At 41.2% G+C, this 14,997-nt stretch overlaps 1 protein-coding gene across 1 annotated transcript in view; it reads right to left on the bottom strand.

Moving 5' to 3' along the window:
• The window catches only part of P4HA3 (prolyl 4-hydroxylase subunit alpha 3), a 50,582-nt gene extending 39,944 nt beyond the window's left edge, over positions 1-10,638 (bottom strand). The window contains exon 1 of the mRNA XM_072133829.1: positions 10,445-10,638. Coding sequence (XP_071989930.1) covers positions 10,445-10,623 — 179 coding nt within the window. The 5' untranslated portion in view covers positions 10,624-10,638. The remainder of the gene's footprint in view (positions 1-10,444) is intronic.
• Positions 10,639-14,997: the final 4,359 nt, after the last annotated feature.

Raw genomic sequence — 14,997 nt, 5'->3', positions numbered from 1 at the left:
GCTAATCAAATTAACCTTAAATAATTGATGATCAGCCATTGTGGCCGCCTCTGTATCAGCAGAAGTTTGCTGGTCCGGACCACTTAGAAGTGTTTTTACACTATAACAAGAAGGAGAAACATCAGCCATGAACTTAGTATAATCCAAGAGCCATATCTCAGACTCTACACACCTAAATTAGCATCTTACATTTTGAAGGTCATGACAGGGTCACCAGTAGAGGCCTCATTTCAATAAAAGAACATAGTGACACGGCTTAAAGGGGTATTTCAATTTTTTACCTATCCATGCTGAGGGTTTTTAGGACAGATGAGACCACAGTTTTTGGCCATGATGTATGTTGCCACCTCTGGTGTGAACGGAACACAGCAGATCAGCACGAATACCTCACTGAATGTGGAGAAAACCTGGGATTTTGGGAATTTAAGTCTGTGAAGGGTTAAATGATTGGCTCCTGTGACTTCAGATATTAGGAATCTCAGACTCTGGGTGAGTCAGGCCGCCACGGATCTGATTTCTACACAGTGGGATTATTCACCCGGTGGAGGAGAAGAGGTGGAGGACAATGGTTATGGAGCGCTAGGAGTGGGGTCGGGGGCTGCAGAGGCCCCCAGCACTGCGCCATGTGGGGGCATCCTGAAAATTTTGTGGAAAGAATGAGGAGAATTTTAAAAAAGTCTCAATATGGAGCACTATGAAAATGATAAAAACTAAAATGTGTGGAAAAGTGTTACATAATACGAGGATCTAATACCCAGACATACAGAGCATGTGGATAGTGATAGTCATTTTTGGTTTTTCCTCACCCTGCTGTGCTGCATTTAGTTTCTTCCCTCTGCTCTAAGTAAAACGTAGCTTGCTGTAGCTGGTTGTATATCACAGAATACATGGAAGTGGAGCTGTTTATTGCACAGAGCACAGCAGTGTGAGGAGACAGCCCCAGTGCACTTGGAGAAACTATAGTCCTGGAATAGAAATCCATATCTCACAGTCCTGCTGCTACTAACAATATACAGTACATAAGGGTATAATTACACATCTCTCCATGGATAATACCTAACACTGGCTGCAGAGAGCACAGAGCACAGCAGTGTGAGGAAACACCCCCAGTGCACTTAAAGAAACTATAGTCCTGGAATATAAATCCATATTTTACAGTCCTGCTGCAACTAACAACATACATGAGGGTACAATTACTCATCTCTCCATGGATAATACCTAACACTGGCTGCAGAGAGCACAGAGCACAGAGCACAGCAGTGTTAGGAGACACCCCCAGTGCAGTTGGAATATAAATCCATATCTCACAGTCCTGCTGCTACTAAAAACCTACATAAGGGTATAATTATGCATCTCTCAATGGATAATACCTAACACTGGCTGCAGAGAGCCCAGCAGTGTGAGGAGACACGCCCAGTGCACTTGGAGAAGCTAAAATCCTGGAATATAAATCTATATCTTACAATCCTGCTGCTACTAACAACATACATAACACTGTAGTGTAAAGAATAGGTGACAATAAATGCAGATGAGTGAGAGTCTCCTCTGACCATGGCCATGACCTCATGTAGTAGAGGTAAGTATCTAGTAAAACCCTCGATCAGACTTCGGAAGCTTCTTCAGTTTTTTTTCCTTGGCAGAGTCTTCCCTTTCCTCACGCTGGAGCCATCTGCTGTAAGATGATCCTGAGAAATAACACAAGACGCTGGAGCCGATCCTCACCCTGGAGACAAGACTCCGCCGTGTGAATGTCAGCGCTAAATATTTGCCTTTCTTCATCAAATCAGTCGCCTGTCAATCAGGTCACGGTGAAGAATTCGGAAAAATTAACCATGTGGCAGCCGGCATACTTCACAATTTATAGAGCTCTAGTAATTAGATTTGTTTGAAATCGAAACTTTATTAACAACCTTATCCTGTTTACAAGACAACAGCTATATGAGTACAAATTATGTAATTACCAACATCTATGGCGACCCGCAGGCATCTTTTTTTATATCTTTAGTAATCAGATTTTTGTAAAGAAAAAAACTTTATGACTATCCCACTTGCAGGACAAGGGAATAAATATAACTGTATAATTACCTTCATATCTTTGTGCCACATAGACACTTTTTTAGTAATCAGATTTTTAGTATGTAAGTAGTTATTGACACTGAAATATTGCCATTTGCAATACTCAGAGGCAAGTCTACAAGACTCGGAAATAATTATCATTGACTTGACATTAAAAAATTGTCATTAGAGTTTTGTTAAAAAAAACTTCATTAACAACGCTAAATACAATTAGCAGGACAAGGACTCATGTTATTAGTACAATCTCTTTGCACAACTGAGGCCACACGTTTCTTTATTAGTATTACTTTAGTAATCAGATTTTTGTCGACAAAAATGTAATTACTTTCTAAAATATAGGCATTTAGAATACTTAGAGTACAGATTGCAGCAAAAGAAATTAAAAAAAAGTTAAAGATACAACTACCCCATCTGTTGGTGCCACTTTGTTCACATACCTCTTTCTTTTTGGAACTTTATTAATCAGATTTTTGTGGCAATACTCAGAGAAAAATGTGCAAGACAAGGACTTGGAAAAAAAATGAAGCAAGTAGCTACCTGTTATGATGCTTTTTGTCATTTTAAAGGGAACCTACCACCACGATTCTACCTATAAAGATAGGGGCGTGGAGTAGCCGGACATGAGGCTACACGTCGCGGCTACTTCACGCCCCAGTAGCCTATTTGCTTCTCCTACCCTGCGCATGCGCAGAACTCTGGCTTCTCGGACGAGGGCGTGCAGCTACGAGGAGCTGCGCGCTGAAGATCTCAGGGTAGGAGGAGCAAAGAGGCTACTGGGGCGTGGAGTAGTCACAACGTGTAGCCTCATGTCCGCCTACTCCACGCCCCAGTAGACGCTTTACAAAATTTACATACTAGGGCAATAAAGATTTAAAAAAGAAAGGGGGGATGTGAGGATTAGCTCTAAAAAGGGCAATCCTCACATCCCACACATGCACCTACCACCCGATCTACCTTTATAGGTAGAATCGTGGTGGTAGGTTCCCTTTAAGCTCTAGTAATCAGATTTTCAACAAACTTAATTGACACCAATAAATACTGGTAGTTACAATATTCTCAGCGTAGTTTTCACAACAATGACTGGAAGAGAATTAACTAGATAACTAGAACCATCTCTTAGTGCCATTCAGGCCTCATTCCGGTTCTTTATTTTTATTCGTTTAGTAATTAGATTTTCATTGAATAAAACTTTATTGACACCTGGAATTGGTAACATTAATAGTTCTTCTATTTACAAATGTACACTTTTTGTGATGTTCCTCATTTGGGGTAGCCATGTATCTTTATGAAACCACTCCCCCTTACTTATGTATCACATCCTGTGCGCCAATCGTGCTCTTTTTTTCATGGAGTTTGCTTTATATTATTTGACAACAGCCCCGCCTTTGCAAAGAATTGTCTTAATACGTTTTGTAGACTTCACCAATGACAATTGTGGTAATTAAAGTTTCTGTTTTGAAATTTGACAACCACCTTGGATCGTATAACATAAGGTTGTTAGAGCTCCACCCCCTTGGCTATATTTGTTCTTAAGAAAGCCAAGTGACATTCAATATTGCCATCTTCTTGCACTTACAGTAGGTAACTCTATAATAAAGGGGTTTGGTACTAATGATGGATCGGTCACTGCCATTTAGGAGTCAGAAAAGTTGGGTAGCAACACATATGGTGACCCTGTTGGTCACCCAGCTTTTCCAGGAGCAGATTTAACGGCTCAGTTGAATTTTTCAGTAAGAGTTATGTTGAGACTTGTGAGACGATGGGAGCAGATTTGGCAGCCCCCTCCGAATGTGAGAAAGACCCCCGGGGCTCAGACACTTTGCTAAATGAAGGTTTTGTTGCTTCTCCTTTTACTGCTCCATCCTCCGATCCCTGCCAAATCTGCTGCAAACACCTTATATATCCCAGCCGCATAAATTATCACCTGCCCCGAATATATTATCACTAATCCCATATATTATATGAATGTGGAGCTGTGTGCAAGTGAGAGGGTATCACACATGACAGGCTTAGATACGCCAACAGGCAGTATCACACAGGATATGATTAGAAACACAGCTCAGCAGACAGTATCACACAGGATAGGATTAGATACACAGCTCAGCAGACAGTATCACACAGGATAGGATTAGATACACAGCTCAGCAGACATTATCACACAGGATAGGATTAGATACACAGCTCAGCAGACTGTATCACACAGGAGAGGATTAGATACACAGCTCAGCAGACAGTATCACACAGGAAAGGATTAGATACACAGCTCAGCAGACTGTATCACACAGGATAGGATTAGATACACAGCTCAGCAGACAGTATCACACAGGATAGGATTAGATACACAGTTCAGCAGACAGTATCACACATGATAGGATTAGATACACAGCTCAGCAGACAGTATCACAGAGGATAGGATTAGATACACAGCTCAGCAGCCAGTATCACACATTAAAGGATTAGCTACACAGTTCAGCAGACAGTATCACACAGGATAGGATTAGATACACAGCTCAGCAGCCAGTATCACACAGGATAGGATTAGATACACAACTCAGAAGGCAGCATCACACAGGATAGGATTAGATACACAGCTCAGCAGAAAGTATTACACAGGATAGGATTAGATACACAGTTCAGCAGACAGTATCACACAGGATAGGATTAGATACACAGCTCAGCAGACCGTATCACACAGGATAGGATTAGATACACAGCTCAGCAGACAGTATCACACAGGATAGGATTAGATACACAGCTCAGCAGACCGTATCGCACAGGATAGGATTAGATACACAGCTCAGCAGACAGTATCACACGGGATAGGATTAGATACACAGCTCAGCAGACAGTATCACACAGGATAGGATTAGATACACAGCTCAGCAGACAGTATCACACAGGATAGGATTAGATACACAGCTCAGCAGACCGTATCGCACAGGATAGGATTAGATACACAGCTCAGCAGACAGTATCACACGGGATAGGATTAGATACACAGCTCAGCAGACAGTATCACACAGGATAGGATTAGATACACAGCTCAGCAGACTGTATCACACAGGATAGGATTAGATACACAGCTCAGCAGACAGTATCACACAGGATAGGATTAGATACACAGCTCAGCAGACTGTATCACACAGGATAGGATTAGATACACAGCTCAGCAGACAGTATCACACAGGATAGGATTAGATACACAGTTCAGCAGACAGTATCACACATGATAGGATTAGATACACAGCTCAGCAGACAGTATCACAGAGGATAGGATTAGATACACAGCTCAGCAGCCAGTATCACACATTAAAGGATTAGCTACACAGTTCAGCAGACAGTATCACACAGGATAGGATTAGATACACAGCTCAGCAGCCAGTATCACACAGGATAGGATTAGATACACAACTCAGAAGGCAGTATCACACAGGATAGGATTTGATACACAGCTCAGCAGAAAGTATTACACAGGATAGGATTAGATACACAGTTCAGCAGACAGTATCACACAGGATAGGATTAGATACACAGCTCAGCAGACCGTATCACACAGGATAGGATTAGATACACAGCTCAGCAGACAGTATCACACAGGATAGGATTAGATACACAGCTCAGCAGACCGTATCGCACAGGATAGGATTAGATACACAGCTCAGCAGACAGTATCACACGGGATAGGATTAGATACACAGCTCAGCAGACAGTATCACACAGGATAGGATTAGATACACAGCTCAGCAGACAGTATCACACAGGATAGGATTAGATACACAGCTCAGCAGACCGTATCGCACAGGATAGGATTAGATACACAGCTCAGCAGACAGTATCACACGGGATAGGATTAGATACACAGCTCAGCAGACAGTATCACACAGGATAGGATTAGATACACAGCTCAGCAGACAGTATCACACAGGATAGGATTAGATACACAGCTCAGCAGACAGTATCACACAGGATAGGATTAGATACACAGCTCAGCAGACAGTATCACACAGGATAGGATGAGATACACAGCTCAGCAGACTGTATCACACAGGATGGGATTAGATACACAGCTCAGCAGACAGTATCACACGGGATAGGATTAGATACACAGCTCAGCAGGCAGTATCACACAGGATAGGATTAGATACACAGCTCAGCAGACTGTATCACACAGGAGCGGATTAGATACACAGCTCAGCAGACTGTATCACACATGAGGAGGAGCAGCACATATTTGGGGTGGGTACACATGATATATAATGTGATATATGACTATTGTGTAAACTTTGGTCTCTTCCAGGATTAACTCTCCAGTGCCCGGCAGTCTCTCATCACAGATTGGCTTATACAAGTAGTATAGAATAATCAATGCTGCCCCGTCCCTCTGTTACTACTCCTGGCAGGGGATGGATACAAGTTATGCCGTAGGGTCCCTTATATTTGTGTAGGAATGTCCAAGCATACAATGAGGGGTGAGCAGTGGTATCTATGTGCATGGGTAATGCCATAACCCCAAGTAGTGCTGTTATAGAGCCATATGATACTAGTATAGCGCCATATAGTGCAGTTATAGAGCCATATGATACTAGTATAGCGCCATATAGTGCTGTTATAGAGCCATATGATACTAGTATAGCGCCATATAGTGCTGTTATAGAGCCATATGATACTAGTATAGCGCCATATAGTGCTGTTATAGAGCCATATGATACTAGTATAGCGCCATATAGTGCTGTTATAGAGCCATATGATACTAGTATAGCGCCATATAGTGCTGTTATAGAGCCATATGATACTAGTATAGTGCCATATAGTGCTGTTATAGAGCCATATGATACTAGTATAGCGCCATATAGTGCTGTTATAGAGCCATATGATACTAGTATAGCGCCGTATAGTGCTGTTATAGAGCCATATGATACTAGTATAGCGCCATATAGTGCTGTTATAGAGCCATATGGTACTAGTATAGCGCCATATAGTGCTGTTATAGAGCCATATGATACTAGTATAGCGCCATATAGTGCTGTTATAGAGCCATATGATACTAGTATAGCGCCATATAGTGCTGTTATAGAGCCATATGATACTAGTATAGCGCCATATAGTGCTGTTATAGAGCCATATGGTACTAGTATAGCGCCATATAGTGCTGTTATAGAGCTATATGATACTAGTATAGCGCCATATAGTGCTGTTATAGAGCCATATGATGCTAGTATAGCGCCATATAGTGCTGTTATGGAGCCATATGATGCTAGTATAGTGTCATATAGTGCTGTTATAGAGCCATATGATGCTAGTATAGTGCCATATAGTGCTGTTATAGAGCCATAGGATACTAGTATAGCGCCATATAGTGCTGTTATAGAGCCATATGATGCTAGTATAGTGCCATATAGTGCTGTTATAGAGCCATAGGATACTAGTATAGCGCCATATAGTGCTGTTATAGAGCCATATGATGCTAGTATAGTGCCATATAGTGCTGTTATAGAGCCATATGATACTAGTATAGCGCCATATAGTGCTGTTATAGAGCCATATGATACTAATATAGCGCCATATAGTGTTGTCATAGAGCAATATGATACTAGTATAGCGCCATATAGTGCTGTTATAGAGCCATATGATGCAAGTATAGCGCCATATAGTGCTGTTATAGAGCCATATGATACTAGTATAGCACCATATAGTGGTGTTATAGAGCCATATGATGCTAGTATAGTGCCATATAGTGCTGTTATAGAGCCATATGATGCTAGTATAGCGCCGTATAGAGCCATATGATACAAGTATAGCGCCATATAGTGCTGTTATAGAGCCATATAATGCTAGTATAACGCCATATAGTGCTGTTATAGAGCCATATGTTGCTGTATAGCACCATATAGTGCTGTAATAGAGCCATATGTTGCTGTATAGCGCCATATAGTGCTGTTATAGAGCCATATGATACTAGTATAGCGCCGTATAGTGCTGTTATAGAGCCATATGTTGCTGTATAGCGCCATATAGTGCTGTTATAGAGCCATATGATACTAGTATAGCGCCGTATAGTGCTGTAATAGAGCCATATGATACTAGTATAGAGCCATATAGTGCTGTTATAGAGCCATATGATACTAGTATAGCGCCATATAGTGCTGTTATAGAGCCATATGATACTAGTATAGCGCCATATAGTGCTGTTATAGAGCCATATGATACTAGTATAGAGCCATATAGTGCTGTTATAGAGCCATATGATACTAGTATAGCGCCATATAGTGCTGTTATAGAGCCATATGATACTAGTATAGTGCCATATAGTGCTGTTATAGAGCCATATGATACTAGTATAGCGCCATATAGTGCTGTTATAGAGCCATATGATACTAGTATAGCACCATATAGTGCTGTTATAGAGCCATATGATACTAGTATAGCGCCATATAGTGCTGTTATAGAGCCATATGGTACTAGTATAGCGCCATATAGTGCTGTTATAGAGCCATATGATACTAGTATAGCGCCATATAGTGCTGTTATAGAGCCATATGATGCTAGTATAGTGCCATATAGTGCTGTTATAGAGCCATATGATGCTAGTATAGTGCCATATAGTGCTGTCATAGAGCCATATGATACTAGTATAGCGCCATATAGTGCTGTTATAGAGCCATATGATGGTAGTATTACCCCATGTAGTGCTGTTATAGAGCCATATGATACTAGTATAGCGCCATATAGTGCTGTTATAGAGCCATATGATGGTAGTATAACCCCATGTAGTGCTGTTATAGAGCCATATGATACTAGTATAGCGCCATATAGTGCTGTTATAGAGCCATATGGTACTAGTATAGCGCCATATAGTGCTGTTATAGAGCCATATGATGCTAGTATAGCGCCATATAGTGCTGTTATAGAGCCATATGATGCTAGTATAGGGCCATATAGTGCAGTTATAGAGCCATATGATACTAGTATAGCGCCATATAGTGCTGTCATAGAGCCATATGATACTAGTATAGTGCCATATAGTGCTGTTATAGAGCCATATGATACTAGTATAGCGCCATATAGTGCTGTCATAGAGCCATATGATACTAGTATAGTGCCATATAGTGCTGTTATAGAGCCATATGATGCTAGTATAGCGCCATATAGTGCTGTTATAGAGCCATATGATGCTAGTATAGGGCCATATAGTGCAGTTATAGAGCCATATGATACTAGTATAGCGCCATATAGTGCTGTCATAGAGCCATATGATACTAGTATAGAGCCATATAGTGCTGTTATAGAGCCATATGATACTAGTATAGCGCCATATAGTGCTGTTATAGAGCTATATGATACTAGTATAGCGCCATATAGTGCTGATATAGAGCCATATGATACTAGTATAGCGCCATATAGTGCTGTTATAGAGCCATATGATGGTAGTATAACCCCATGTAGTGCTGTTATAGAGCCATATGATACTAGTATAGCGCCATATAGTGCTGTTATAGAGCCATATGATGGTAGTATAACCCCATGTAGTGCTGTTATAGAGCCATATGATACTAGTATAGTGCCATATAGTGCTGTTATAGAGCCATATGATACTAGTATAGAGCCATATAGTGCTGTTATAGAGCCATATGATACTAGTATAGCGCCATATAGTGCTGTTATAGAGCCATATGATGGTAGTATAACCCCATGTAGTGCTGTTATAGAGCCATATGATACTAGTATAGCGCCATATAGTGCTGTTATAGAGCCATATGATGGTAGTATAACCCCATGTAGTGCTGTTATAGAGCCATATGATACTAGTATAGCACCATATAGTGCTGTTATAGAGCCATATGATACTAGTATAGAGCCATATAGTGCTGTTATAGAGCCATATGATACTAGTATAGCGCCATATAGTGCTGTTATAGAGCCATATGATACTAGTATAACGCCATATAGTGCTGTTATAGAGCCATATGATACTAGTATAACGCCATATAGTGCTGTTATAGAGCCATATGATACTTAAATTGACATTTAAGTAACCTTAAAGGGCAACTTCACACCTCAAGAATACAAATCCTAATAAGATCTTGGATGCTGTACACATCTCTGTATCCGGTAAATTGGGTCAAAACCCAATCTAGAATCGGTTGAGTGACTTTAAGCAGACTTCCCCTTTAAGACCCAACCAAATATGAGCAATAGGTAAAGTCTGAGCGTCTGTGTCATAAATACATACCACAAGCTCTTGGGTACCAAAACTGGAGGAATACCCCCATCATCCCCCATCACTAAGATGATCTCCAATTTTATCAGTTTCTGACTTGTAGCCGCTCATACCTGTCAGGTCTTACCCCAGAATACAGTATGGACCTACCTGCGGAGGTCATTGAGCCGGTAGGTCTCCTCCTCCAGGTAGGTGGCCAGGTGCTGGATCAGGACCTTCTCGGTGTCCAGGGCTTGCTGCACGGTCAGCATGGAGCTGTACATGTCCCCAGACGTCACCTCTATACATCCCAGGAAGAAGAAGAACACAATCCACATCCCGGGACACATCCAGAGCAGAAAAGAAAAAAAAAGCAAAAATGCAAAAAAAAAAACTAATAAAAAAATAAAACCCTAAATAGTGTAAGTAGTGATGAGAGGACCAGGCTTCGGGGTGAGGCTGCCGGAGCTGCACAGTCCTGGGATGGGAGGATTTGGCAAATTGTATAGACTCCGGCTCCTAATAATCCTGGAGAGGGAGGGGGAATCCTGAGCAGTCACCAGCAGCGCCCCCTCCCCCTCCACAGAAATATCCATCTGACTACATGTCCTGCCATTCATAGGACTACAGAAACATTCTCATATCTATCTATCTATCTATCTATCTCATATCTATCTATCTATCTCATATCTATCTATCTATCTATCTATCTATCTATCTATCACATATCTATCTATCTCATATGTAAACAAACAAAAATTGCAAAGCAGCACAGCCTTCAGGAAAAAAGGTTCAGACGGGTGCTATCCCAATACTCTTACCCAAAGAGTGTAGATATAGAAGCAAAAAAGTGGCAGCACTCCAAGGAATCGTGGAAAAAAGTGTGAGGTTTATTCCATCTCTAGCAACGTTTCAGCTGTTAATCAGCCTTTGTCATCTCATATCTATCTATCTCCTATCTATCTCATATCTATCTATCTCATATCTATCTCATATCTATCTATCTCTTATCTATCTATCTCATATCTATCTATCTATCTCCTATCTATCTCATATCTATCTATCTCATATCTATCTATCTCTTATCTATCTATCTCATATCTATCTATCTATCTATCTCATATCTATCTATCTATCTATCTATCTATCTCATATCTATCTATCTCATATCTATCTATGGCGCTATATAAATAAAGATTATTATTATATTATTATTATTATTATTATCTATCTATCTATCTATCTATCTATCTATCTATCTCATATCTATCTCATATCTATCTATCTATCTCATATCTATCTATCTATCTATCTTATATCTATCTATCTCATATCTATCTCATATCTATCTATCTATCTATCTATCTATCTAATATCTATCTCATATCTATCTATCTATCTGTCTCATATCTATCTATCTCATATCTATCTATCTATCTATCTATCTATCTATCTATCTATCTATCTCATATCTATCTATCTCATATCTATCTATCTCATATCTATCTATCATCTCATATCTATCTATCTCCTATCTATCTATCTATCTATCTATCTATCTCATATCTATCTATCTATCTATCTATCTATCTATCTCATATCTATCTATCTATTTATCTATCTCATATCTATCTATCTCATATCTATCTATCTATCTATCTATCTCATATCTATCTAATCTTTATCTTTTCAATTAATATCTTGTCTATATAGTATCAAATTGTCTATATTTATCCCATTTATATCTGTCTACAGTACTGTGCAGAAGTTTTAGGCAGGTGTAGATTCTTAAGGCTTCAAGACATAGAAATGTAAAGTTTTTTTTTTTGATAAAAGAAAAATCTAAATTTCATCAATATTTTCTGTGATCTTTCATTACTTCTATCAATACCTCTAGATAAACTTGAAGACAGATTTGAAAGGATCTCTGCAGGGAGGTTGTCCCAGACATCCTGGAGATCTATGCTTGTATCTTATGTGGATATTTGCTGCTTCAATCCTTCTGTCGCTACATTAGTGATGTGGATCATTAGGCTCCGCTCACTAAGAAGAGCCGGCTCTACTGGCTCCTGAACGGCTCCCTATTAAATATATAGTAGGGAGCCTCAGTCCAGTCAGTCGGCCCACTCCACACCATTTTTAACTTGCTTTTATCGGGTTAAAGGGGTGTGGTGAACCGATTAGGGGTGGGGTTAAGTGAACTATTGGAGGTAGCCGACTCCCGTTGTTCATGCGAAAGAGCCGGCTCTTTGTGGCGTCACTCCACTACATGTTATCCCTGACATGGATGAAGGTGAGATCCGGGCTCTTTTGGGGCAATGTCATCACCTCCAGGACCCCCATTTTCTCCACACCTGCCGAATCTTTTACACAGTCCTGTATCTCAGCTTCCAGTGCTGCAGGAGACCCTTAGGAAGAAGCTTCAGATCCTTGTAGACCCTCAGTGTGAGGACTGTCACTGGGGCTCCACATGTGCAGGTAGGTGTCAGTAAATATCCAGGACTCTCCCACCCTTCCCCCATATTACAGGGTTTCCATTTCCTCAGAACAGGAAGCTAAATACACAGATTTACCCCGAGGAGGTGACCCTGTGACCCCAGGGTGGAAATGACCTGTCAATAGGTGGTCAATGAAGACCCCAGGAGGAGCCACATTCCATGTCTACAAGAGGAATCTATACAGTTATAGAAGAGAAGAGAGACCCCTAGTGGGGATATTGTAATATTACTATCTCATATCTCATATCAATCTATCATGTTTATGATACAGTAAATGTGCACAGACCTTCCATATGACTATGGAATATTTGGGGTCTTTATTTCTAAAACATTAAAACAATGGGATGTTTTAATAAACAGATTTATTATAACCCAGAGCAACGCAGTCAAATAGAGGTCCATGTGTAGCAGTTGTACCTGGCTGACTTTGAGCTGATCACTAGTTTCTTACCTAATGTCTTTGGACTTCTCTCTGAAGGAACCACCAACAAACCTTGTGCCATAACAGGGGCCTCATACTTATGATGGTCCTGAGCCTTAAATAAATGTTATCCACAATCCGCCCCTTCCCCTCCAAAGGGCAAGTAGACTGTCATCTGATAGGGACAAAGCAGTACATGGTACCTCCTCCCTATCTATAAGGAACCACGACGATCTCCGGACTATGAAGTTCCATCTATTTTTCCATCAACAGTTTCCATTGCTGCCTGGTTTGCAACATGACAAAGCTGTTGAAATTGTCTTCTGCTGCACCACTGGGTTCCACTATTGGGTTAGAATCTGAACCTCATTGAGGATCCTCTGGTGGGTGAGTCTAACACTGTTTCTTGGGGGTACCAGTAGGTTTCCCCCACAGGGAGGAGGGAGTTGTAGATGCTTTTTGTGTCTAGTACTTCTTTCTTTTAGAATATATTTAGGTCCCCGGGGATTTATCCCACATCATGTATCCTGCTTCACTATATTGTCGGACACGTTTAGTAGAGGATATCTGTACACGTTTTGTCCCACAATGCCGCTAGTTTGTGCAAGTGGGTTTTGTTGGTAGTTTTCTCAACACTTTCTTAGTTAACCCATTGCATTCCTATTGATAAGACTTTGTGGTTTGGTGGCGGTTGAGTCCATTTATGTCAAATGGCCTCTTTTTTGGCGGTGGAGGAGTCAGGTGGGAGGTGCAGGTCTGTTATTTGTGGACTAATTTAACTTATGTAAAACCTCATGGTGGTGAACAGGATGAGCTTTGGAAGTGGCCTCAAGGAGAGGCCGGACCACCGAAGATGAGGGGAGGCCTGGTGGGAGGGATCTGTAGTTAAGGGAAGATCAAAGTTAGAGCGGGAGTTGTCAGGGGGTTGGTCAGACGTTAGAGAAGAAGTCAATCGGCCATCTTAAACCCACGGAAAAGGTAAATTGATAGTAAGGAGGGGGGGGGCTGTTATGTCATAGCAGCTAGGGAGGCGGTGAGGGAGGAGCAAGGTCCTTGGAGTTGGTGGAGTGGGGGGTTAAAAAGAAACATGGTGGATAGGGCTCAACTATTTAAATTGGGGGGCCATCTAGGAGATGGCGGTTTGGGCTCCCGCTGGGTGGTGTCCCGGGGAGTGGAAAAGGAATGGAGACAGCCATTGCTGCACTTAATGGTGCCCTTGAACCAGAGGTGGCAGTTTGGGGTAAAGAGAGAAGGTAGGGGTGCAGAGTGGCAGGTACTCAATTTTTGGAGCTCCAAGGACCTCACTTCCTCTTAGAGAAAATGGGGGGGGGGGGGACCGGATTCAACAGTGCAGCGTCAAGGGTCTGGTAATGGTAAAAGCAGCCTGGGGCGGAATGTTGCCGAAACACGTAAGGGATAATCTTCAATAGCGTCATTGGTGCCCTTAAAGTGTCCAGGCTCTGCTATGTTGTGTGGCCGGGTGCTGCATGTCATTGAGGAATCCCACCCCTAACATGTCACCTGACTTCTTCTCTGTTTGTTTTATCGCAATGATATAAATAAAGCTGTGGCCATTTTGTCTAATTAATTTATCTGGTTGTGAATTTTTTTTCAGACAACGTGTTTTTCTAAGTTGTTTTAAAATAAAGTCAGGGTCCATTCTATATCCACACATTGGCGCCGTCTTTCATGTGACAGAAATCGGGGGGCGGCCCTTCAGACGATCCAACGGATTTGGACAAACTGCGGGGTTTAACTTAAAAATTGTGTCGCAAGACAAGCACTTACATGCATCGGGAAGAAGA

This window comes from Engystomops pustulosus, chromosome 2 (assembly GCF_040894005.1).
Source record: "Engystomops pustulosus chromosome 2, aEngPut4.maternal, whole genome shotgun sequence".
In the NCBI taxonomy this organism is placed as follows: Eukaryota; Metazoa; Chordata; class Amphibia; order Anura; family Leptodactylidae; genus Engystomops; species Engystomops pustulosus.
The sequence above is the reverse complement of the archived record's forward strand: the minus strand, read 5'-3'. Positions and strand labels throughout refer to the sequence as shown.